The 26,506-nt window shown below is 38.4% G+C and overlaps 1 protein-coding gene across 1 annotated transcript in view; it reads left to right on the top strand.

The window, feature by feature from the left end:
- The window catches only part of THOP1 (thimet oligopeptidase 1), a 63,138-nt gene that overhangs the window by 12,369 nt on the left and 24,263 nt on the right, over positions 1-26,506 (top strand). The window contains exons 2-5 of the mRNA XM_031948267.1: positions 3,554-3,854; positions 8,470-8,673; positions 10,013-10,161; positions 18,775-18,882. Coding sequence (XP_031804127.1) covers positions 3,554-3,854; positions 8,470-8,673; positions 10,013-10,161; positions 18,775-18,882 — 762 coding nt within the window. The remainder of the gene's footprint in view (positions 1-3,553; positions 3,855-8,469; positions 8,674-10,012; positions 10,162-18,774; positions 18,883-26,506) is intronic.

Raw genomic sequence — 26,506 nt, 5'->3', positions numbered from 1 at the left:
TACAAGATATATGCATGGGTAATTTTTCAGCATTGACCCTTGCAAAACCTTTTGTTCCAATTTTCCCCTTCCTTCCACCCCACCCCCTCCCTCAGATGGCAGGTAGACCAATACATGTTAAATATGTTAAAGTATATGTTAAATACAATATTTGTACACATATTTATACAGTGATTTTGCTGCACAAGAAAAATCAGACTTTGAAATAAGATAAAATTAACCTGAGAAGGAAATCAAAAATGCAAGCTGATAAAAACAGAGGGATTGGAAATGCTATGTAGTGATTCACATTCATTTCCCAGAGTTCTTTCCCTGGGTGTAGCTGCAAACCCTTATCATCATCCGGTATCTACATCAGCCACATCAATAATCTCATGTGTCCCCTAAGGAAACACAATTAAACAAACTCTGTAGGTAAAGTAAATCAGGTTACAGATTGACCTACATTTACTGGATTGACAAATAGGTTTGACTGAGAAGAATTTACATCAAAGAATCAGGGATAGTTGAAATTCTTCTTCTGGACTTCTTATCCAAGTAATGTTTAAAGTTCTAAATAGATTTTTACATTCTGTGGGAGAGATTTTGGTCAGGTGTTTCTTTGTCCACTGAGGTTTTGAAAGTCTGGAAGGGAATACGCTTCCCTACCAGAAATATGTAGATTCACCTAGCTATATATACCAAAGAAGGGGTGGGGAAAGTTGAGATTTCAGACCTGAAAAAGGGTCATTGGCCACTCAGGATTTCTATTTCTTTTTTTCTTTTTTTTTTTTTTTTTTTTACTTTTTTATTTCATACGATAGAATGTTCTTTAATCTATGAGTGATAAAGTTGGCTGGGTTCCACAAAGAAGGAATGTTGATTAGAATATCAAATGGGATCAGGTCTAAGTAAAAGAACTACTCTTGGGAATATTAATACTTAAAACTAAATCCCACCTGAATTGACAGCTAGGTGGCATAATGAATTGAGTTCTAGCCTGGAATAAGGAAGATTCCTCTTCCCAAGTTCAAATCTGCCTGCAGACACTTATTAGCTGTGTGATCCTGGGGCAAGCCATTTAACCCTATTGCCTCCAAATCCCCCTCCCCCCAATCCAGAAACAAATCAATAAATCTCTTCAGGGAAGAGGGTGGTAGACTAGGAGCTAGAGGACCTAAACAAATCTAATATGTGAATATGCAGAGGGGCTAGCTAAAGGGAGACTAAGAAAATCCAGCAGGGGCCATGCCATCTGATGACAGAAATTGCATTGAGTTGGCTGCTGCTCCGGGAAGCATTTGATCAAGACTCTCTTGGCTTGAGGTATTTTTCTCTGACTGTCTCCCATGCCTAAAAAGCTTTCCCTCTGCTCTGATTACTGACCTCTACAAGTTACTTTAAATTCCAACTAAAATTCCACCTTCTCCAGAAAGATTTCCCTACCACCTCCTAATTCCGGTACCTTTCTTTGTTAATTATTTCCCAGTTATCCTGAATATAACTTGTTGAATACATTTGTTTGCATGTTATCTCCACTAGATTGTGAAATTCTTTGAGGAAGGGACTTTTACCTCTTTTTGTATTCCTAGCACTTAGCATAGTGGCTGGCACATAGCTGATACTACATATTTATCGACAGATGGCATTTAATAACTAATATACTTTCTCTGCCTTTCTTCTTCACATGATAAAGTTGTGTAAAGATATATTTTTGAGATTTTTTTAGTGTTCTGAACTTGTAATTTTATCTTTGTAAGGAACTCCCTTCTGTAATAAAGATCAAATCAAATCAACTAGTATTTGTTTTTCCTTTTTTTTTTTAGTAGTAATTGGAGTTAAGTGACTTGCCCAGAATCACACAGTAATTGTTAAGTACTTGTCTCAGGACAGATTTGAACTCAGTACTCCTGATTTCAGGCCCAGGGCTCTATTCACTGCACCTTCTAACTGCCCTATCAACTAACATTTGTTAAACATCGCTATTTGCCAGCTGCTGTGCACGGAGGATACAAGGAAAAACAAAAATCAGTCCCTGCTCTTAAGAAATTCACATTCTCATGGGGAGACAACATGCAAACAATTATGTGGAAAAAAGAAACACATAAGATAAACTGGAGATAATCAATGGAGGGAAGGCATTGGACTAGATTGAATATGATTAGGAAAGGCTTCATATGAAAAGTACAAATTTAACAGAAACTTGAAGGAAGTCAGGGAAGTGAAGAAGCAGAAGTAAGGAGGGAGAGAATTGCAGGCACAAGGAAAATCCAGGTGATGGAAGGTTGAGATGAAGAACAGAACACAGGCAAGGGTCACTAAACCTCACACTATGTGGAGAGGAGGAAGGTAAAAGAACAGAAAACTGAGAAGGAACCACTTGATGAAGCCTCTTTTAAAAGTCAAATAGAGGATTTTATGTTTGATACTAGAATTCTCGTTTCCCTCTTAATTTCAAGTAGTTTTTTTTTTTCTTGGACAAGGCTTTGTATCTCTGTGTTAATTCTCTCTATATACCCTGTGTTAATTCCTCTTTTAATTATTTTTTTTTATAAATCACCAGAGTTAATTGAGTGAGGGAAGCACCATTATACTTGGGTTTAATAGTTCACCTGTGAGGTCTTGAGGTCTTAAGGTCTTGCAGCAGAGTAGCATCAGAGGAGAGAAGGGGTCTTATAGATGATAGGAAAGTACAATACTCAACTCTTGGTAACAAATTGGATAAAGGGGGAGTGTTTTAAGAGAATCTGAGGAATGGAGATGGATACCTAGCCTAAGTAACTGGCAGAAGAATGGTACTCTACGTAGTCGGGAAGTTCAGAAGAGAGGATAATTTGGGAGATGAAGGGGGAAAGAAAATGAGTTCGATTTTGGACATATTTAGTACAAGATATTCAGTTTACTTTCAGTTCCGATTCCAATTGGAAGTTGGATAGCAGCCATTTGTACATGTTGTTCAGTTGTGCCCAATTCTTTGTGACCACGTTTGGGGTTTTCTTGGCAGAGATAGTGGAGCAGTTTGCCATTTCCTCCTCTAGTAGATTAAGGCAAATGGATGTTAAATAACTTGCTCAGGATCACACAGCCAGAATAAGTAATTGAGAGTCAAGGGTTTTGGTCATTTGTTCCTTATGTATCCTTGTATTTTTCCTTAGGGAGTTGTTTAATTGCCTGTTCTATTTCTTTTTCTGAAATGGGACTATTCAAGCAATTTACTTCCTCCTCTGTTAGTCTGGGAAGTCTATATTTTTGGAGATAGTCATCCATTTCACTTAGCCTTGTATTTTTCCTAAAAAAATAGGGAAATTGGAGGAGAGCTCAATTTCAGTTGAGATGGGGGGAGGATGTATGGAGAGAAGGGAAGGCTTCCCGGAGGAGGTGATGTTTGAGTTTGGCTTTTAAAAACAGATGAGCCTCGAGGGGCTTGCCCTGTCTGCGTCTCAGTTTTCTCACGCGTAAAATGAAATGACTATTCCTATTCTCAAATCCTGGGGTCCCCGGCCAGGCCGGGAGCGAGAAAGGAGGATGCGCAACGAGGTTTCCATGGGAACCGGCGCGCGCTTGGCACCCATAGGCGACCTCTACGCCACCTCCACCACTTATCGGTTTGGGAGGTAGAAGACCCTCCGAAGACCCAGTCCTCCGGGATCCTAGACGGCTCCAGGCGGAAGCAGGAGGCAGGGTCTTTGTCCCTCTATCCCCTCGCCTCTATGGTTCCGCTGAGCTCCCAAAATTCCCCGGGCGGCTGGTCTATTTCTCTAGTCCGCGGAGGAGGAGCCTTCGAAGCAGCATTGGTCTGTCGGAGCGCCACCTGCACGTCCTGTGCCGCCGCATCCCGGGCCCCGCCGCCGCCGCCGCCATGGCGCCCCCCACAGGTACCACCCTGCGTTCTCTCTTGGCCGAAGGGCCACTGTCCGGGCCGCTCCCGCCGCGGCGTTCCCTCCTGCGAGGGAAGGAGCAGAGCGGCCTCGCGGACCAGGACTGGGAGCCGGCTCCTGGAATACTGCCCCCCAGACCACCCCCTCCAACTCGAGGACCACGAGCCGAAGCCCCCTTGTAGTTCTGGCTTCTGGGAGCCCCGACTCCGCAATATAGTTTCCCCCCCCCCAAAACCCCCCTTCCACCAAGGGACCCCCAGCTACAGCCCCCTTGTACTGACTGCAGGGAGCCCCGGTCCTGGAATGTGGGCCCCCTCTCCATCCCCTCCCCCCAGACTATCTCCTCTACTAAGGGACCACCGGCTAGAGCCCCCTTGTAGTTCTGGTTGCAGGGAGCCCCGGTCCTGGAATATGAGCCCCTTCCCCACCCCCTCCCCCCAGACTATCTCTTCTACCAAGGGACCACCGGCTAGAGCCCCCTTGTGGTTCTGACTGCAGGGAGCCCCGGTCCTGGAATATAGCCCCTCAGACCGCCCCTTTTGTAAGCCAAAGGCCATGAGCCAGAACCTCTTTGTAGTCCTAGGTACAGAAAGCTTGAGTCTTGGAATATAGCTCTCTGACCATCCCCTGTAACCCAGGGACCACCAGCCAAGGACCTCTTGTAGTCTGGGTGTAGGGAACCGGATCTACTCCCTTCTGCTCTAAGGACCACCAGCTAGGGCCACCTTATGGTGGTAGTAGACCAGAACTGTAAGTTTATGCACAGAAGGTCTGGATTCTGTCACTTATCACCCGTGGGACAAATCATTTCTCTGGTCCTCATTTTCTTCCTCTATAAAGTAGGAGAAAGAAGCAATATGGTCTAATGCCAAGAACATTGGATTTGGGGGGCATGGGGTAATTAAGAAAGAAGTGATAGAATCTATATTTGACCTCAAGTTGTCTGAACTCTGGATCACCTACTCTTCGCAGGAAGCCTAAGGCTCTGCGCTCCATTTCTCCACTCTGGGTCCTCTCAGAAGGCACTATGCCTTCTAATCCTGACTACTAGACATGATTTGGCCTCTGGAAATGGAAGCCTAGATCTTCAACTCAGCAGAAGCAGATGTTCCATATCCCACTTGTTATACCTTCTCAGAGTCTAGAAAGCTTCCCATTGGTCCCTCTTTTTTTCAGTTGATAGACCCTTTCAGAAAAGGTAGGGTTGCTCATTCTGTTTTATACTTAAGAGCCTAGATACCTGTGTCCTCTCAGGAGAAACTGGAGCTGTTTGCTCAATCAGATTTCCCTTTTTCCGAATGTAGGTCTTGTCAGGTTATTGGGAAGCCAGATTACCCCCCAGTAAAGCCTAAGGGTGCTTATTTCACTAGATCCACACTTTCTACTCTATATACTAGACTTGGGTGGAGCTATTTCCTTGGTTACCTGGGCTCTCATGTGAGTCTGGGGCACTGAGTCCTTCCAAAATTCCTCTATCTTGCCCCAGTGTTTAAGTGCAACAGTTGGGGCTTCTTGTTCTGTTAGATAACATCTTTCTATGCAGAACTGCTGAGCTTAGACTCAGGCACCAGAAAGACTGGGTACATGAATAAAAAGATGGAAAAATCCTTGTTCTTGAGAAACTTAGATTTCAATAGAACTAATAAATGATAGAGGTGGTGAAATGTAAAGAAGTCCAGGGTATTATGGGAAATTTGAGGAGGACGAAATTACTTTTGTTGGAAAGATCAGAGAAGAGGTGGTGGCTGGTATGAAAAAATAGGCAATCCATTCCAGGAAAGTGTGAGCAAAGTAAGAGAATGTGGAAGAACAGAGAGTGGAGAAGTCCAATTTGGCTCACATTTTGTCATGCAAGATAGAGTTGGAAAGTCAGGTTGCAGCCATATTGTCAAGGACCTTCAAGGTCCAGAGAAGCAATATGTCCTTACTTTATTTTGTTATTGTTAAGTCATGTCCAACTCTCCATGACCCTATTTGGGGTTTTCTTGGCAAAAATACTAGAATGGTTTACCATTTCCTTCTACAGCTCATTTTACAGAGGAGTAACTGAGGTAAACAAGGTATAGGGACTTACTTAGGGTCACCTTACTATTAAGTGTCTGAGGCTGGATTTGAACAGAGGAAAATAAATCTTGCTGCTCTGGGCCTGGCACTCTTATCAACTATGCCTTCTAGCTGCCCTAATTTTATTCTTTAGACAGCTTCAATATTGAATGGTTTTGAGACACTAATCCCGTTAATGAGGATGTAAACTAGGATGATGGCAATGGGTATGAAAGGAGGAAATAAAGAATATCAACAATCTTGGGAAGACTCATGAAGTGAGGTAAAGAAAGCAGAGCCAACAACATATATTACAGTTATACCAATGTAAATTAAAACAACAGGAAAAGACTACAAAACTTAAGCCAGATTGACCCATACCTAACACCCTATACCAAAATAAGGTCAAAATGGGTTCATGATTTAGAAATAAAAAGTGATTCTATAAGCAAATTAAAACAGAGGATAGTTTACCTCTCAGACCTGTGGAGAAGGAAAGAATTTGTGACCAAAGAAGAACTAGAGAACATTATGGAATACAAAATGGGATGTAAAAAGTTTTTGTACAAAGTGCAATGCAGACAAGATTAGAAAAGAAGTAGTAAACTGGGGGAAAAAATTATACCCAAGAGGGCATTGGCCTCATTTCTAAAATATATAGAAAACTGACTCATTTATAAGAATATAAGCCATTCTCCAGTTGATGAAAAATGGTCAAAGGATAGGAACAGATAATTTTCAGATGAAGAAATTAAAACCATTTCTATTCATATGAAAAATGCTCTAAATAACTATTAGAGAAATGTAAATTTAGACAACTCTGAAATACCTTTCAGAGTGGCTAAGATGATAGAAAAAGATAATGATGAAGGTTGGGGGGGATGTGGGAAAACTGAGACACTAATTCATCATCAATGGAGTGGTGAACTGAACCAACCATTCTGGAGAGCATTATGGAAGGTATGACTAAATGGCTTCCAAATTGTGCATACCCTTTGATTCAGCAGTGTCTCTACTGTATCCTAAAGAGATCATTAAAAAGGGGAAAGGATCCACATGTGTAAAAATATTTGAGCAGTTCTTTTTGTAGTGGCAAGAAACTGGAAATCGAGTGGATGCCCATCAATTGGGGAATGACTGAATAAGTTATGGTACGTGAATTATTCTAAAAAAACAAAACAAAAAGATCAGCAGGATGATTTCAGAAAGGACTGGAGAGATTTACATGAACTGATGCAAAGGGAAGTGATTAGAATCAAGAGAACAATGTACACAATAACAAGAAGATTATGTGATCAGTTCTGATAGATGTGGTTCTTTAAAACAGCAATTCAGGCCAGTTCCAATGGTCTTGTGATGGAGAGAGCCATCTGCACCCAGAGAGAGGAGTGTGGGGCCTAAGTATGGATTCCCACATAGTATTTTCTCTTTTTTGTTGTTGTTTGTTTGCATTTTGTTTTCTTTCTCATTTTTTCCCTTTTTGATCTGATTTTTCTTGTGCAACATGATAATTGTGGAAATATGTATAGAACTACACATGTTTAATATATATTGGATTACTTGCTATCTGTGGGAGGAGGTGGAAGGAAGGGAGGGAGAAAAAAATTTGCAACACAAGATTTTGCTGGGGTGAATTTTGAAAACTATCTCTGCATATGTTTTGAAAATAAAAAGCTTTAAAATTTTTTTAAAAATAATTTAAAAAAGAAACAAAACTTGAGCCAAATACAGTGTTGCTACCATTGTATCAAAATGAAATGTATCCTTTTTGTTGTTGTGAAACTACAAAGTAGAAAGAAATGAATACCATCAGTTAAAGTCATTACTGAAAGTTTGTTTGGGATTATCTGTTATGTCAAAACAAAACATATCCCCTCTCATTTTTTCCCTCCCTTCCCGCTCCCTTCCCCCTCCTTTTTCTCTTCCCCCTTTAAGAAGGGGGCAAATAAGAGCAGAATGCAATGTAATGGAAATGAAAATGTCTGGGCATGGTATTTGATTTGCTGGAGAGAAAAGGACTTTGATTCAGTACACATTTATTTAGTGTCTATGCTGAGCACTAAGTGCCAGGAAAGATACAAAAAGGAATGATGTCTCTTCCCTGATGGGCATTGCTCAAAGGGGCCCAGTAAGAGAGACATAAACAAGTTTAAATAAAAGTTAGAATGAAGAGGACAGAGTGTTATGAGAACATATAAGAAAGAACACACTTCTAATTGGATACATTTTTTCTCTTCCATCTCTTTAACTAGCTTGGTCTTATCTTAGGAATTTTGATTAAATCTTAGAATTTTGATTAATATGTTATAAATGTTTGATGGTATTTGAAGCCTAATCTCTTAGGCTATTTTGTACATTGTGGAGGAAGTTGATGCAGAAAGAAATATGAAATTTGTTTCTTTCACTTCCAGAGACTCACTTTCCCTCCCTATAGCCTAAGGAAAGGTGAGCCTTGGTCTTCTAAGAGGCTGCAAGGTTAGATTTGGGTGACCTTGTTGGGTGTCAGCAAGCATGAGCTTAGCCATTTCACCAATCTACATTGCTTGTTTTTCACTGTCTTATTGTGCAGGAGATGTCCTGGATAATGTCTCTCCATGTTCTGTGACAAACTGCTTACGGTGGGACTTGACAGCAGGGCAGATTGAAAATCTTACCAATGAACTCATTGAAAAAACCAAGCGTGTATATGATCAAGTGGGATCACAGGAGTTTGAAGACGTATCCTATGAGAGTACTCTCAAGGCATTGGCTGATGTAGAAGTGGAATACACAGGTAAACTGCAGGCCGTGACCCTGTTGGTGATTGGCTCCTACCCAATGCAAACTAGCTGAACACAATTCAAAGATCTAACTCCTCAGTTAGCTGAGCGCCAGGAAACTGACAACAGTTTGAATTATAGACTTACACCTAAGAGCCAACTCAGGTTACAGCCTTGAAACTTGAGTCCTTTTTCACCTCTCTAAGTCTACCTATTTATGATGTGTCAGGGAACTGTTACTAGTTTTTCTTGCCAAATCTGGACATCTTCTGTTTTTTCTTGTTTTCTTTGTCACCTTCCACCCTTGCCCAATTACTTAATAATATAAATTGGGTAATAAGGGTGTGGAATACCCTATGCTATTAGTCCCCCCACCCATCTGTCTCTCCCCTTAAAAAAATATTGGAATCCTTTGTTTTTAACATCACCTTCACTTCCATATATATCCTACTTCCCCTTTCCCAGATACTGGCTCTTCTCTTACTCTGCTTGTAAATGCTTTTGTTTAGGGACTAATGATAACCCTTAAATCCAAGGTGGAAAATGTTATGAAAATATCTGGCAGTTCTGGTTTGTTATTCTGTTGAATCACATGGTCCCAGGACTGAAAGGGATGATAGAATCTATTTAATTTGGCCACTACCTAAAATGAGAATTCCCCCAACCAAATAGAAGAGGTGGCATCTTATGCTGGAAAGATGGCTGGACGGGGAATGAGAAGTCTCAGATTCGAATTCCAACCTTACTGTTTTCTACCTATGTCCTTATATATAAAATGAAAGGGTTGAACCAGTGCTTTCCCAGCACTAAATTCCAGTAGTCTATTGGTCATTTAACCTTTACCTGAACCCTTTCTTGCATTCCATTTTTGAGATAAACACGTTAGCTTACTGTTCCCATTTGTGATATTTCTTTGCCTGGGATGCTTCCCCTTTCTACCCACCACTTCTTAGAGGTCCTCCCTTTCTTGAGAGCTTGGCTTAATTGCCAATACCTATGAAAGGCCTTTGCTGGTTTATATCCTGCAGGTGTCACCACAGTAGTCACATGACCATTCAATGGGCCAGCTCCCTGGGGAGGCTCAAGGTCCAAAGCAGATCTGCATGTGTAGTAGGTTCTTTCTTAGCATTTTCTTCTTGCTCTGCTGCACTTTTGCTACTGGACTTTACATTTTTCTCATTTGTAAAAAATTGTCATTTAGTAAGACCAGCCTGTCTGCTTTAGGGCTGTTGGGAAAATCAGGTGAGGCTCTTGTTTATTTTGTGACTTTACAGAGGAGGATTTAAAATTGGTGTTTGTTGCTTGATCACTTGCCCAATCTAACCTACTTTTTCCTGCTTGACCTTTTTTCAGTTCAGAGGAACATTCTGGATTTCCCACAGCATGTTTCCCCCTCCAAAGATATCCGAACAGCCAGTACTGAAGCTGACAAAAAGCTCTCTGAGTTTGATGTCGAGATGAGCATGAGGCAGGATGTATACCAGAGGATTGTTTGGCTGCAGGTGAGTGTCAGGGAGAAATGACTTCTCTTGTAGTTTACTGTTGCCTTAGGTTTTATGCCTTCACTTCTTCCCCTCCTAAAACCATCTCACTCCTCTAGAAACAAAGAGGAACTTGTAAGCAAAGTAGATCAACACAACTGTATTGTATAGCATAGAACCTGTCGTAGATCCAGAGTTGGGAAAGATGGGCTTCAGAGCAGTCACTCAGAACTTAATTGCTTTCTTCTTTTCTTTTGTTTTCTTTTGTTTTGTTTTGTTTTGTTTTGTTTTGTTTTGTTTTGTTTTCTTTCTCTTCTTTTTTTGAGACAATTGGAATTAAGTGACCTGCCTGCAAGTATTAAGTGTCTGAGGCTAGATTTGAACTCAGGTCTATCTGACTCCAGGGCTGATGCTCTATCCACTGTGCCATTTAGCTGCCCCAATTAACTGCTTTCTTAGATTTCTTAATAGCTTATTAGCTTGATTTTGCTTTCTTCACTGTGCATTGCTTCCTATAAGACTTTCCAGGTTTCTCTCAGTTATTCATATTTGGTATAGTTCCTAGTCCATTCCATTCCTAGACCATGAGTTTTCTTCAGCCATTCTCCCAGGGAAGAGAACTGTTCATTGATCCATCCAAGGAAAGTACAGTTGATACTCAGACTTACTGAGGTAACATTTCCCTTCACCTAAAAAAAACCAAAATTATTCTCAACTTAAACACCAAGTCAAATAGGCATTTCCAGATTTCTGGTAGCATGGGAGAAGAGAATAGTAAACTGGGTTGAGGATGAAATGTGTACAGCTGGATATTCCTTTTAATTATATAGAATTTAACATGTAACTTTAAAAGCTATCTTTGTCTGTAGCTAATTCCTTTTGCTTTCTGCTCATTTATGTGCATTAAAAAAATTCTTTAGTTACCCTTCTCTCTTTTTTTAAATGACATTACTATGTCCACTACTCACTATTAATCTATCCCCTTCCAAAAAAAAACTTTTATTACAAACATGCAAAGTCAAGCAAAATAAATTCCCACATTGGGTATGTCTGAAAACTTATGCCCTATTCTGTCTTTTGAGTCTATTGTCTTTCTGCCATGGGTAATGTGGGAGATGTGTTTCATCAGTGAGCCTCTGCTAAACTGGTTGGTCATTGTATTGTTCAGAGTTCTTAAATCATGCAAAGTTCTTTTTCTTTGCAGTATTGTTGTTATTGCATAAGCTGTTCTTCAGCAGTTCACAGAAGTCTTCCCAGGTTTCCCTGAACCTGTCCTTTTTGTTATTTTTTATATAGACTTACCATTTGTTCCCCAGGGAAGAAAACTGCTAACTGTTCCATTCAGAAAGGAAAGAGCTGGCATAGGAACTTAATGGAGAAACAATCAGATTTTCCCTTCAATTCTCCCATCACCATAAAGTCTGTTTGCTCATGAAGGGAAATAAAGAGAAGTTGTGAACTGACTTAGCAGCAACACAAACCAGCTCCCCAGATTCTAGGATAGATTCAAGGCATTTGCATCATGGGAACAGCTCGTTTGGGTGAAGCATTCTAGTTAAAACAGCCCTGTGAGGAAGATAATGGTACGTCTTCTCATCCCCATTTGGCAGCTTGGATTGGGGCTTTTCCCACAATCACAAAGTGGTAGAGCTGGCCCCCAGGTCCATGCCTTCTGATTCTGCCCCTCCTGTTTGTCGGCAGCCCCCCACATTTGTGCTTTTCAGAATTACTTTCACGTTAGCAATGGTGATAATTTAGGATGGATGCCATGTCCATTGTTGGCCTCCTCATTCCTTGTCCACGTTCTACTTTACATCCATTATTTTGTTTGATCTCCATAATGGCCCTTTGAGGTAGGCACATTTAGGATCATTTTATGAGGAAACTAAGTCTGACTGGCTTCAGGGAAATGTTGTAAATATCTGAGGCAAGATTTGAACTCAGGTCTTCTGATGCTGAGATGAGTGCTTTAGCCACAGTACTGTGATACCTAATGTGATCTTCATCGACCTGAGAAGAAATCTAAATATTCAATAAGGTCAGTGGATGGGAAATGGGCCTTCAACTGCCCTATCTTCCTTTATGAGACCTAATAGGACGATTGTCCCTACTTTTTATTTTTTATTTTTTATTTTTTATTATTATTTAATAGCCTTTTATTTACAGGATATATACATGGGTAACTTTACAGCATTAACAATTGCCAAACCTCTTGTTCCAATTTTTCACCTCTTACCCCCTCACCCCCTCCCCTAGATGGCAGGATGACCAGTAGATGTTAAATATATTAAAATATAACTTAGATACACAATAAGTATACATGGATTGTCCCTACTTTTCAACCATGATGGAGAGTAAAGGAATTATTCGTTGGCTTGCATTGAGTGTGTGATGTTTCTATTTCTGCCATAGCTTAATAGCTATTACTGGTGTCCCCATTGTGAGCTGAGCTTCTTCCAGGAAGAGAAAGTAAAAGGCCTAGAACAACACCTCTCTACCCACGGTTGTTAGGGAGGAGGAAAAGTCCTAAAGGAGACTGAAGCAAGGTTTCAGTGGAGAGAGAAGTTTTGGAGTAAAGGAAGAGAAGAAAGACTTGAGGTGTAGGCAAATACAAGAAATTTACCTAAAAGAGGGCAGGAAAAGGGTGCCTGAAGAATCAGAACTTAAAAACAGGTTTGATATTTTCCCTCTTGCTAAAGGAGAAGGATCAGGCTATTTTGAAAAGGAAGAAGCTGCTGATCTTCCCAAGAATGATATAGTAGAGCTCCAGAGAGGAGGAGATCCATCAGGAAGAGCTAGAGTTGTTAGTGATCCTCTGCTTAGAAGTACAAAGATAGGAAAAATTTACACAAACCGATGCTGAGTGAAACAAGCAGAACCAGGAATAGAGTATATACAATAACAGCAAGAATGTGTGATGATCAACTATGAAAGACTTGGTTCCTCTCAGTGGGTCAGTGATCCAAAGCAATCCCAATAGACTTTGGACAGAAAATGCCATCTGCATCCAGAGAAAGAGATTGAATGGAGATGGAAGAAACCTGGGAAGACTTATATGAATTGTTGAAGAGCAGCTTATGCAATAACAATAATATAGCAACAATATAAATCAATACATGCTTGATTCACTTCTTTTTTCTGTTTTTTTGTTTTTTTTAATCTCTCCTGTGGTTTTTCCCTTTTGCTTGGATTTTTCTCTCCCAACATGATTTATAAAGCAATGTGCACCAAGATAAATAAGTAAATAGCTACAGGGGAAAAAATTAAATTAAAAAAAAGTACTGAGGTGGGTTTTTGCTAGCCTGATCACAAAGGAGGTCTATTGCAATACTGCAGGGTGTATTCAAAGCACAACAGGACTTCTCAGGACTTAAAACAGATTGCCCTCACTTCTGGTGATTCACATGGTCACAAATGACTACCAGAAGAAATCTAACTAGATTGCCAATGGCTATGAAATACTTGGGCAAGAAACTGAAGACTATAAGGATGCAAGCTATGTTTTCTTTACTTTTGCCTGTTGAAGACAAGGGATGGCGATGAAAAAAATTAATTTGGAAAGTGAATTGTTCATTAAGAAAGTGGCAGCTGAGAATGTGATGTGGCTTTCTGGATCATGGCTTACAATGTAGAATTAGATGAGAATGTATTTTGTCAGTTCTCAAAAAAAAAATTGCAAACTATTACTAGTCTTATAAGTGATTACTCCAAATCACTAACAAGGGAAATTCAAATCAAAACAATCCTAAGCTTGATTTCAAACCCAAAATACTGACAGAGATAACCAAAGATGAGCGTAGTTATAGCTAAAATGTCAATACCATTTAACCTTTATTCATTTCATTAATCTTTTATTCCATTGCTAAGTCTATTTCCCAAGGATGTCATTGCTAAAAAGAAGGGTTTCATATCCACCTAAATATTTATAGAACTGTTTTCTGTGGTGGCAAATAACTAGAAAAAAATTGATGTCTATCAATTGATGTCTTGCTAAACCAAATGTGAATGTATTGGAATATTACTATGCAGTAAAAAATTACTATGCCAAATGTAGAGAAGTATAGAACAACTTATGTGAAGGGATGCTAAATAAAGGGAGCAAAGTCAAGAAAACTATATATGGTGACTATAGCAACTAAACAGTTGAAAATTAATGTTTCAGAATTACAAGAAATTAAGTTTGGCCCAGACAAAAAGAGATGCCTTTTTGTTGTATTTCTGGAGCATTTTCAAAATGTAATCAAGTCTTCTCAGGACTTAAAATGCATAGCACTTACTTCTGGTGATTATATTAAAGACCTTTAACCTTTTCTACCCCTTCCCCCCATTTTTTTTGCTCATGGGTATGGAACATTACATTTATTGTCAGATTTGGGGGGATGTATTGATTAATTGATTTTTTTTTCTTTAAAAAAAATTCTTTGTTGGGGCAGCTAGATGGCACAGTGGATAGAATAGTGGCCCTGAAGTGAGGAGCTCCTGAGTTCAAATCCAGCCTCAGTCATGTAGCACTTACTAGCTGTATGACTTTGCAAGTCACTTAACCCCAATTGCCTCACCACCACCCCCCCCCCCCCCAAAAAAAATTTTTTTCCCCTTGGTTATAAAGAATGGCTTTCTGGAAGGTGTTGAAAGAGGGATACAGAAGAAGAAATGGTAAATGATACAATGAAACAAAATATATTAATAAAATTTTACTTTAAGAAAACAATGTTAGATTTGTTGCAAATCTAATTTAAAAAAACTTTAAACAAAAATATGTCCATCTTCCAAGTTAGATATTATATAGAGAAACTACAAAGAAGGTTGAAGAAGTAGCATTTGGTACATCTGCAAGTACCCAAGAAACAAAACCCAACGAAAGTAATATAGTAGTATGACTCATACATCTGTATACAGATGTCCAAAGAGGAACCAGGCTGGGTTATGCTGAGAGGGGCCAAGTTTGATCTCCTGGTTATCACCAAGATTTGGTGTGACTGGATTATAGCTCTGGCTAGGCATGCTTTATTAAAAAGAAATAGAACAGATAAGATGGTAGGAACATTATATATTAAAAGGGTTTAGTTATAGGACAAAATCTAGGAATCAGTGAGGGAGAGCATTTTGGAAAGTATTTGGGTAAATGATTTTATTCTTTGGAGTATACTACAGATTATCTGGCCAGAAGAAGGAAGTAGATAAGGAGATTAGGAAGTAGCTAACAAATTTGGCATAGAAGTATGATATAGCAGTCCTAGAAGATATGTCATCAAGACACATGCTGAAGTTCTTTGCCAAAAGTAAAGCACCTATTAATTGCTTAACTGCTGAAGTCATACTTCATCTTTTAAAAGACAGATAAACTAAAAGGGGGACTTCTGGGTTTGAGTATCACAAATGACGGACCTGGTTTGGTGGAGGAATGATGGAACCCTTCTAGTTCCTAATTGACCTAGAGTTTGTGATTAGAGTAAGAAGAAATCTGGGTATAATTTGAAATGCATCCTAGATTTTAGGAAAGCAGATTTCAAAGAATTTGGGTAAAAGATTGGTAAAATCCCATGGATTAAAATGCTTAAGGGAAAACCACCCTGGAGGGAAAGGAAATACACAAAAATGAAATTTTGAAGCTACAGAGGAATATAATTCCAATGAGAAGACAAATGGGATTTATTAGAAAAGACCAATGTCTATGCACAAGAGAATTCACCAGTCTAGATAGAATCAAAGCTTAGTAATTGAACATGGTAGAGTCATAGAAAGAAGTCAAAGAAATTGAGGAATGATAAGGAAAGTGAAAAAGTTTCCTTTTGTTTTGCTATTTTGGGAGAGAAAGGAGGCTTAAAAGGGACAAGGAAAGCTTTATTTTTGTTTGATGGGACAGTGGTAGCTGACAATTAGTTTTTATCCAGGCTATGTTAAGTGATAATAAGAGAGCACCTTGCTGCCATTGATGAATTCAAATTGTAAATTATGCCCTTGGGTACTGAAAGAATTGGAAGCTATGAGCGCTGAGCTCTCAGTGATGCTTGAAAGCTCACAAAAGGTGGGAAGTGTTAGCATATACCTGTAAAGGAGACTGAGGCTCATGGATCATTCAAACCTGGAAGTTGTCAGTTATAGTAAGTCTAAAGTTGATTGTCTTCTTGAAGTCTGGCACCAATATGATAAACTTCTGAGAGCAGGGGACCACCAGGCTCCCTAAGGAAGGGGAGGCCTCCCTTAGACCACCTAAGGAAAGGTAAACCAGCTCACTTTGGAAACAACAGATCCAAACTTTCATGCTGAGCAACAATAGCATTTAGCTTGCCCCCGAAGGGCTGCTGCAGTTCCAGGTTGGGTGAGGTAAAGAAACCCAATCTCAAGGGCCTTGAAGTAGGAGGAGAAAAGATCATCATGGAATAAAACACCACAGGATTGGAGAAGACCAATTTTATTCCTTATTTTCATAAACAGGAATGAGAACAGTCTCCATACATTAGGCTCTTAGCTTGACTTTGATGGCTGTGAAGATTCTAGAACAATTATTAAAAATATGGTTGGCAAGTCTATAATAATAAAAGAGAGGCACATGACTTTATCAAGAATAGGTTATACCAGACTAACCTCATTTCCTTTTTTGATTGATAGATGAGAATGCTGTGAATATAATTTACCTAGATTTCAGCAAAGCTGTTTATTTTCTTCTTTTTTCCCCCAGCAGACTTTTAATAAAAGCATCTCATACCATATGGTGAAGATGGAGAGAGATGGATTAAACAGGCATATAATTAAATGGATTAAACAGGGATATAATTAGATGGAACTTTTTGGATGACTAGAGTCTAAAAATAATTATCTGGAGGGTGGGAGATCTTTGGTATGTTTCTGGGGTCTGTGCTTGGCCCTGTGCGTTTAATTTTATCAGTGATTTTGAATTAAAAACAGAAGTTCTTTGAATTGTGGGCAACACACAGGTGAGATAAATAACTAACAAAGCAGGTGACAGAATCAGGATCCAAGAGGATCTTGGTATCTAATGCATCAGGCTGGAACTAATAAGAGGAAATTCAATAGGGATAAATGTTAAGTGTTGAGCTTACATAAAGAAAATCAGCTTTACAAGTATAATATGGGAAAGATATGGATAGGCAGTTCTAAGAATCAGGAATGCCACGGGGGAGCCAAAAAACACAATTCCTTTTTTGGACCTCATTAAGAAAGTTCTTTTAAGAGATACAATGGCAATAGTCTCACTGTACTCAGCTGTTATCAGACCTCATCAGAAATATTGTGTTCCATTTTGGGCGTCATGGTTTAAGAGGGACATTAGATGGAAAGTGTCCTGAGAATGACAAACTGGATGAATAAGTTCATACCACATGAGGACTGGTTGAATGAACTAGAGAAAAGGAGTCTCAGGGACACATGATAACTGATCCCTGATATTTGAAGGGTTGTCATGTGGGGTAAGGGTTAGTACTGTTCTCTTGGCCTTAGGGAGCAGAACTAGGAACAAATGGGAGAAGTTGCAGAGAGCCAAATTTCATTTTGATTTTGGAAAAAACAGAGCTGTTTAAAAAATGGATCATTGAGTAGGGTCTTGGCAGTCATTTGTTGAGTATGGTCTAGTAAGATTTCCTTTTGTCTATGTGTTGAACGAAAAGCTTTTACCTAGCTGCTGAGGTCCACTTCCTCTGTTCTGTGATTCTAGCCATAATATTTTAAGAGCAACCTAAGAAGTGAAAACACTGGAGTCACTGTCTTAAGGACTGGATGAAAGAATTAAAGATATTTAACCTAGAGAAGAGAAACCTGGGGGACCCCCGATTGCTGTATCCTGACATGCCATGTCATGGGCAATAGACATGTTCTGCTTATCCTCAGGACTTAGAATCTTATAGTTATAGAATTTACAGAATTATATAGAATATAGAAATTATAGAATTTACAGAAAAGTAAATTTCAGCCAAGATGAGAGAAAATGTAACCATTATAGGTGTTCCCACAGGGAATAAGTAGCCCTGAGGAGATGTGAGCTTCTTGACACTGAAGTAGAGACTTTTTGACTAACTGGGATGTTACAAAATGATTTGTGGTTCAGGTACAAGTTTCACTAAGATGATCTTTTTTTCCCTTCAATTTTAAAATATTTTTATTTAAAGTTTTGAGTTACAAATTCTATTCCTCCCTCCTTCTTTCCCTCCCTAAGATGGTAAGCAATCAGATATAGGTTATATATGTGCAAGTGTGTAAAACTTCCATATTTGAATAAAAGAAAAAAATGAAAGAAAAGGTGAAAAATAGCATGATTCAGTCTGTATTCAATCAATATCAGTTCTCTCTCTGGAGACAGGTAGCATATTTCACAATGAGTTCTTTGGGATTGTCTTGGATCATTGTATTACTGAGGATAGCTAAGTCATTCACAGTTCTTTATCAAGCAATATTGCTATTGCTGTGTGTATAACGTCACTAGATAATCTTTGAGATCTCTTCCAGTTCTAGAATTTTATGAAGTCATTTCCTCTCTGAGGCTTATTTTCCTCCTCTGTAAAGTAAAAGGTGTTAGACTCAGTGAGACCCTAAGATCCTTCCCAGCTCTAATGTTTTATAATTTTGAAGTACTGTCCTTTGAAGTGATCTTTAAACGTGGTTTTCTCATTTTCCTAGGAGAAAGTTTCAGTAGACTCATTGAGGCCAGAAGCCAAGAGATATCTGGATCGGTTAGTTAAGCTGGGAAAGCGGAATGGACTGCACCTCCCAGAAGAAACTCAAGAAGTAAGAACTCTCAATGTGTGTTCACACAGGTACAAGCTGTGGCCAAATTAAAATTAAGTCATATTATTGGGGTAGCCTCATGAAGAATCCATGAGGTTCAATGACACGGACTTCCTCTCTCTCTCCTTTGCTGTGCACATAAATTGGTAGCCCCTTGCAGTTTCATGCATTAATGTTTTGTGACTGGGTGCCTTGGTGGTGACTATCCTGCTGTCTCAAGAGCCCTTCTCATGGGAAACCTTTTCTCTTCTCTACCAATTACTCCCTTTGTCATTTGGGGCAAATCTCTTCCTCATTCGGAACCTTAAGTGATCTCAAAGGTCTCTTTCAGCTTTAGAGGCACTGTTTTATCTGAGAAATAACTGGGGGTTTGACACTCTGCCTTTTTTCCACTTTTAAGAAACATGCCAGAGTAAGGAAACTGAATAAAAAAAGTTAATGTTTTCATCCACATCAACATTTTCCTTATATTTGTTTATTTTCATTGAAGGTCTGGCATGGAATGTCAGAATAAAGTCTATGAGTTGGGAAGTAGCATTTTGAGTATGGCCATTGAGTATGGCTTGTATTCCATCTACAACATGCCCATCTATAACAACTGATCATCCACTCCTTGCTTAAAGACTTCTAGGGAAAGAAAACCTTTTGTTTTTGCTATTTCGGGGGGAAATGTTTTTATTGACATTTTTTAAAAAGAGCATTGGAACTTCCCAGTAACCCTCACGGAATCCTCTGTTCTGACAATTAAGCAAAACGGAAGAGAAGAGCCCTTTGAAGTTAAGAATGGTCATTGCATTGATCTGGATTCCTAGGTGTTTTATTGTTCTTTATCTTTACATTACTGTGCCTACTTTATTCTGCATAGTTTCATTTAAATCTTCCCAAGCCTCTCTGAAATAACAATATTCTGTTATATTTATATTCTGCAGTTTATCTAGCCATTCTCAGTTCTATATCACCTACTTTGTTTTCAGTTCTCTTGGGTTGTAAAATATGTTGCAATAAATGTTTTTGGGAACCCATTATGCTTCAAGAAAGCCCATCTCATGTTATGAATTGTCAGGAAAATTTCCCTGAAATCTTCTAATTCTGCTTTTCTGTTAATTCTTCCCATTGTACCTGGTTCTCCCCTGTGAGGAAAAGTGGAAATCCTCTAATCTTTCTTAGTCAAGGCAGCCTTTAGCTATCATGTTCCTCCAAGTCTTTTTTTTTTTTCTTCAGATGAAATGTCCCCAGTTCCTTCTGTTAATCCTAATGTCGCAAGATTTTGAAAAGTTCTTTACCATCCTGCTTGCCTTTCTTGGAATTTCTTCAACTGGTCAATATCCTTCCTAAATATGGAGTCCAGAATTGAAGATAGAGATAAACCAATCAGGGTAGAATATCTTGCCACTATCAACTCCTTGGTTTTAGACAGCTTGCTTTACTTTTTTTTCCCCCTTCCCAGTGGCTTCATTAGCTTTTTTTTTGACTGCTGGAGCATACCCTTGACTCACTCTGAGCTTGTGGGTCACTATAACACTGGTCTTTTTCAGATGAGCTTCTCTGTAGACTTGGGGTCTAAATATCTTATGGCATTTATTCATTTACTTATTTATTTATTTTTAAATAATTATAATTTTTATTGACAAAGCCCATGCCTGGGTAATTTTTTACAACATTATCCCTTGCACTCACTTCTGTTCCGACTTTTCCTCTTCCTCTCTACCCTCCCTCCCCCAGATGCCAAGCAGTCTTATACATGTTAAATATGTCACAATATATCCTAGATACAATATATGTGTGCAGAACCGAACAGTTCTTTTGTTGCACAGGGAGAATTGGATTCAGAAGGTATAAATAACCCGGGAGGAAAAATAAAAATGCAAGCAGTTTACATTCATTTCCCCGTGTTCTTTCTTTGGGTATAGCTGCTTCTGTCCGTCGTTGAGCGATTGAAACTGAGTTAGATCTTCTCTTTGTTGAAGAAATCCACTTCCATCAGAATACATCCTCATTACAGTATCATTGTTGAAGTATATAATGATCTCCTGGTTCTGCTCATTTCACTTAACATCAGTTCATGGAAGTCTCTCCAAGCCTCTCTGTATTCATCCTGATGGTCATTTCTTACAGAACAATAATATTACATAACATTCATATACCATAATTTACTCAACCATTCTCCAATTGATGGGCACCTATTCATTTTCCAGTTTCTAGCCACTACAAAGAGGGCTGCCACAAACATTTTGGCACATACAGGTCCCTTTCCCTTCTTTAATATCTCTTTGGGGTTTAAGCCCAGTAGTATTATGGCATTTATTTAATCAAGTATAAGACTATATACTTATGCCCATTAAATGTGATAGTTTTATAGAGCTTTGCATAATTGCTGAAGACCAACACTCAAGACAGAAAGTCTTAAATTTAAGTTCTTTTTTCTGATACTGGCTCTGTCTCCCCAGGCAAATTACTTAACCTCTCACTGTTCCAGGTAACTTTTACAACGCCAGATTGCAGGGTAGGTACTGTTCTACCCTGACAGAAAAAATTTCCACACCCAGGAGTTCCTCATACTAAGAAAATCATAAGCCCACAAAAATCACAAACAAAATCATTCCTGTATTTTATCTTATTAGATTCAATGAAATAATGTAACTATTCAAACCCCTTAGAATTCTGAATTCTGCTGTACAATGAGGTAACTGACTTTCCAGCTCTGTATCACTTGTGGATTTAATAAATATACCTGGTGAACCTACAACCCCCCATCCTTAGTGAAAATTCAGAAAAATACAACACCAAATGCCCCGAGGCCCCCCCTTGAAGCCATATTCCACGTTAACATTGAGCCATTAGTCCATTCATCTCATTCTTAAGTCTTTTCATCTGTCTCATATCATTTTATCTCATTTGTAGGGAGAGCATGAGATTTTATTGAATGCTTTATTTACTAGAATCTAGGTGAATTGTATCCATAAAATGTCTAATAACCCTGACATAAAAAGGAAGAGAGATTAGTTTGAGATGACCTATTCTTATTGAAGCCATACTGGTTTTTTCTTTTCTTAGATATTCATTAACTATCCTTTTAGAAAAACCTTTCAGAATTTTCTTAATAATTGAAGTCAAACTTATTACTTGGTAGTTTGCAGGATTTTTTTTTTTTAAGGACTGGGACATTTGTTCTCTTATGTTGTCTTTTCCCCCTTTTTCATCTTTCAGAGATGGCTCCCCAACAGGGACTTGCCCATCATAGAACCTCCTGATTTTTCAGGTCCCTGCTAAGAGTATAGTTTATCACTTGAACTTGAGCTCATCATAAGCAGCATGAAGTGTTCTTTCTTTCTTCTTACTTATCTTCAATATCTGTTCTCGATTAGCATTTTTTCATTCTGACCTTTTTAGTACCAAGGTAATTCTCCACAGGAGACAAAACAAACAAAATATAACTGGATTAGTTCTGCCTTTTTTCCATTGTCATCATCAACTGATCCATCCTAAGCCTTGAGTGTATTCCTTCTTTGACCTTTCTCTTTTTTCCAATGTAACTTTAAAAAAGCCTTTTTTTTTATCCTTAACTTTCTTTTTTTTTTTTTTTTAAATTTGGCGTCTATATTCTATTTATTGTTTGTTTATAAGGTCATTCCTATAATTCCAACATAATTTAAAATGTATTCAGTTGCATCATGAAAGGCAGTGTAATCATTAAAAACATAACTGGTAACTGGTGATCTAGTTCACTATTTTGTCTGAGCTGTATTTTTTTTTATTTTAAATTTTTTAATAGCTTTTTATTTACACTATGTAATATGCATGGGTAATTTTACAGCATTGACAATTGCCAACCTTTTGTTCCAGTTTTTCCCCTCCTTCCTCCCACCTCCTCCCCTAGATGGCAGGATGACCAATACATATTAAATATATTAAAGTATAAATTAAATACAAAATAATATACATGTCCAAACTGTTATTTTGCTGTACAAAAAGAATCGGACTCTGAAATATCGTACAGTTGGCCTGTGAAGGAAATCAAAAAATGCAGGCGGGCAAAAATATAGGGATTGGGAATTCAATGTAATGGTTCTTAGTCATCTCCCAGAGTTCTTTCGCTGGGTATACTGGTTCAGTTCATTACTTCTCCATTAGAATGGATTTGGTTCATTTCATTGCTGAAGATGGCCACGTCCATCAGAATTGATCATCATTGTTGTTGAAGTATATAATGACCTCCTGGTCCTACTCATTTCCCTCAGCATCAGTTCATGTAAGTCTCTCCAGGCCTTTCTGAAATCATCCTGTTGGTCATTTCTTACAGAATAATAATATTCCATAATATTCATATACCACAATTTATTCAGCCATTTTCCAATTGATGGGCATCCACTCAGTTTCCAATTTCTGGCCACTACAAAGAGGGCTGCCACAAACATTCTTGCACATACAGGTCCCTTTCCCTTCTTTAAGATCTCTTTGGGATATATGATCCATTGCTGGATCAAAGGGTATGCCCAGTTTGATAACTTTTTGAGCATAGTTCCAAATTGCTCTCCAGAATGGCTGGATCCGTTCACAACTCCACCAACAATGTATCAGTGTCCCAGTTTTCCCACATCCCCTTCAACCTTAACCCTTAAGTTTCTTAAGCAGCTATGCTCAATCTTAAATTTGGATTTCCTGACCCTGTTCTCCTAACACCAAGGGCATAAACTATCTTTCTTTTGTATTTCTGTTTGCAGTTCATGGTCAGTATGAAGGCACTTAGTAAGTACTTATTTGATCTTTTACTTTTCATTTTCTGTACCTGTCTTTAAAATCTTTGGCTAATGTTCATCCACATAGATCTCTTTGGACAAACTACTCCTTTTCCTTCTTATTAGAATTGAGAAGTGAGCAGGGCCTTGTATGTAGTAGATTCTTGATAATTGATTTTTTTTTTTAACTTAAACTTTATTTTAAAAAGTTGAATAAGGAAAAAGAAAAACCAAAAAGAAATTTAAAATAAAAACAAAACAAAAGAGAACATCATCACATGCCTAATAGAATATCAGGGAAGATTCAAAATATATAACAAATTACCAGTTCAAGAAAATAATATGTATTAGTAGAAGAAATTATATTGATGAGTGTCTTTCTTTTCTTTACTTGTAAATTGTTCTTTTGTTCTCTGCTGCATACCTTTTTTACTTGATTCTTTTTCACCCTTCTTACAACCAAGCAAGCAATAGTTAAGAAAAGATATATTTATGTATAAATACGTAGATATAAACATACACCCTCCCTCACATATATATACATATATTTTTCTTATCCCTGCTGACTCTTTGCTTTAGATAATTGATTGTTTATTGAATTCCTGTTTTTTGCTTTCAGAGTCTCATTCTTGAGAACTTCCATTTCTTAGAACCTTTTTGCTCTCTGCTCTCTCAAATTGTAGTATTCACAACAAACTGTTTTCTCTTCTCCCAAACTCTGCAAGATGCCTGTTTTCCCATTCCAGCAGCCAGCTTATCCTTGTTGGTGAGAAAGTAGATATTTTGTTTCTTAGTTCTTCCACTCTGTAGAATGACATTTTTAGGGCAAATTAGTGAATTATTACCTATTCTGTTTTGATTTGAAGAGAGCTCCAAATGTTATCTGGGTATCTGAAATCTACCAACACTGCTTTTTTCTTTTACCTCCATGATAGGCTTCTGATCTCTTTCCCACACTCTGTATTTTGTTACCTGAGTATTCATTACTTAAAATATGAATATAGTTCTTGTTTTTTATATACCAGACTGATTTTCCATTTTATATATATATATATATATATATATATATATATATATATATATATATATATATATATATTTAGTGTACCTTTCCAGAGCCATAGTTTCATGATTAAGTGTCACCCTACAAAGTTTAAGTCATATTTTTGAGGTGAAATTTGGCCTCTTGTTTGAGGACCTTTAGTTCTATACTGCTAATTATTTGTACTTTATACATTTGTGAATAGATGAGAATTTTATTACTGGCTTTTTTTTTTTTTTTTTTTTTAGCATTTTATGTCTATGAATTGTTGACATCTTTTTTACTCTTCTAATTACTCCCTGTGGTATCTAGCTTAGTGAACATACCAAAGCAGTTTTTTTGCCCTTAGAATCAGGTTTTTTTGATATCTTCACCTAAATTTTATCCTGTGTCCCCCTCCCAGAAAGCTATCCTTTATATCAGATTGTTTTCTTGTTTGTTTGTTTGTTTGTTTTTGCTGAGGTTTCAGTGACTTGCCCAGGGTCACACAGCCAGAAAGTGTTGTGTCTGAGGCCAGATTTGAATTCATGTCCTCCTAACTTCAGGGTTGATGCACTATCCATTATACCAACTAGCTGCCCCCCCCCCCTTTTTTTTTAAGGGAAAAAATAAATAAAACTAATATTTCAGGAAAAAGTCTGACAAGTATAATGTTCCACATCTCTGGACTTTCCCATCCCTACTTCTGCAAAGGCAGAGCTGGAGGTCTTTTTCTCCTGTATCTTGTATGAAAATTTTAATAACAACTTTAATGCCCTTTCAATAAGATTTATGAATCACCAGGAAAATTACTTGTTAATAGCCCTTGTTAGACGAACTCTATTCCTGGCTAGGAGCCTTCCATTGTTTTATGCTGTTCTGTTTTTAATTGTGTTTTAGAAAATCCCAGTCCTGTTCTCAGATACTGCCTGCCTGGTCAGCTTTTCATTTCCAGATCTGCTATTTCTTTTTGAAGCCATTGTCTTTGATGGGCAGCAGTGATGGAAGTGGCACCTTCAGTCCCATGATTTCTCACACACTGTGTTGTCCAGCCAAACCTCTTTCCCTCAGGTCTAGCTTTAATCCTGCACAAGCTGTTTCCCCTGTCTGGAGATGCACTTCTTTCTCCTCTCCCCCTCTTGTCTGGTCTTAATGTCTGGTCAAGGGTCATTTTCCTACTCAAAACATTTCCTGACTTGTCAGCCCCAAACACACACTCATACCTTATGTCTACTTTATGTATATTTTGTTTCTCATATTTGCCTCACATGGTGCCAGATACATTGTGTTAAGGGCCCAAATGCTCGCTGCTGAGGATACAAAGAAGCCCAAAGAGACCCTTCTATTTAAATAGTGGTAGCAGCATGTGCATAGTGGATACAAAGTACACATGGAAGGTAACCTGAAAGACAAAGGACTGGGCTGGGCCTGCTACACAAAGTAGCCTTGGACTTGAGTTTTCGAGGAAACCAGGATTCTGAGAGGTCAAGGTAAAGAAAAACATTCTGGGCTTAGAGGACATCCATTGCAAAGATTTGGAGAAGGGAGATAGGTTGTAGGTGGGTGAGATACACCAAGTAGTCTTAATAGATGATAATTGATATTGGACGTTCAGTCCTGTGTTCTTGCAAGCAGCCGTCCCTGCACGCCCACACACATTTCTGGCAAAACTGCCTTCAGAGTCAGCTCCTAAAAAATACAAAAGGAAATGAGCTTTACTGGTTTTTAATTGCACCTGGATTTTTAATACAAGAAATAATATCCTCAGCTTGGCAGCCCCAGTCTCATTGGCTTAGTCATTAGGTAAATGTAACTTTTTAGCCCTTTGCAAAAATAAAATCTCTCTTCTATGGATGATGATTTTCTA

Source organism: Sarcophilus harrisii, chromosome 1 (genome assembly GCF_902635505.1).
Source record: "Sarcophilus harrisii chromosome 1, mSarHar1.11, whole genome shotgun sequence".
Classification (NCBI taxonomy): domain Eukaryota; kingdom Metazoa; phylum Chordata; class Mammalia; order Dasyuromorphia; family Dasyuridae; genus Sarcophilus; species Sarcophilus harrisii.
The sequence above is the reverse complement of the archived record's forward strand: the minus strand, read 5'-3'. Positions and strand labels throughout refer to the sequence as shown.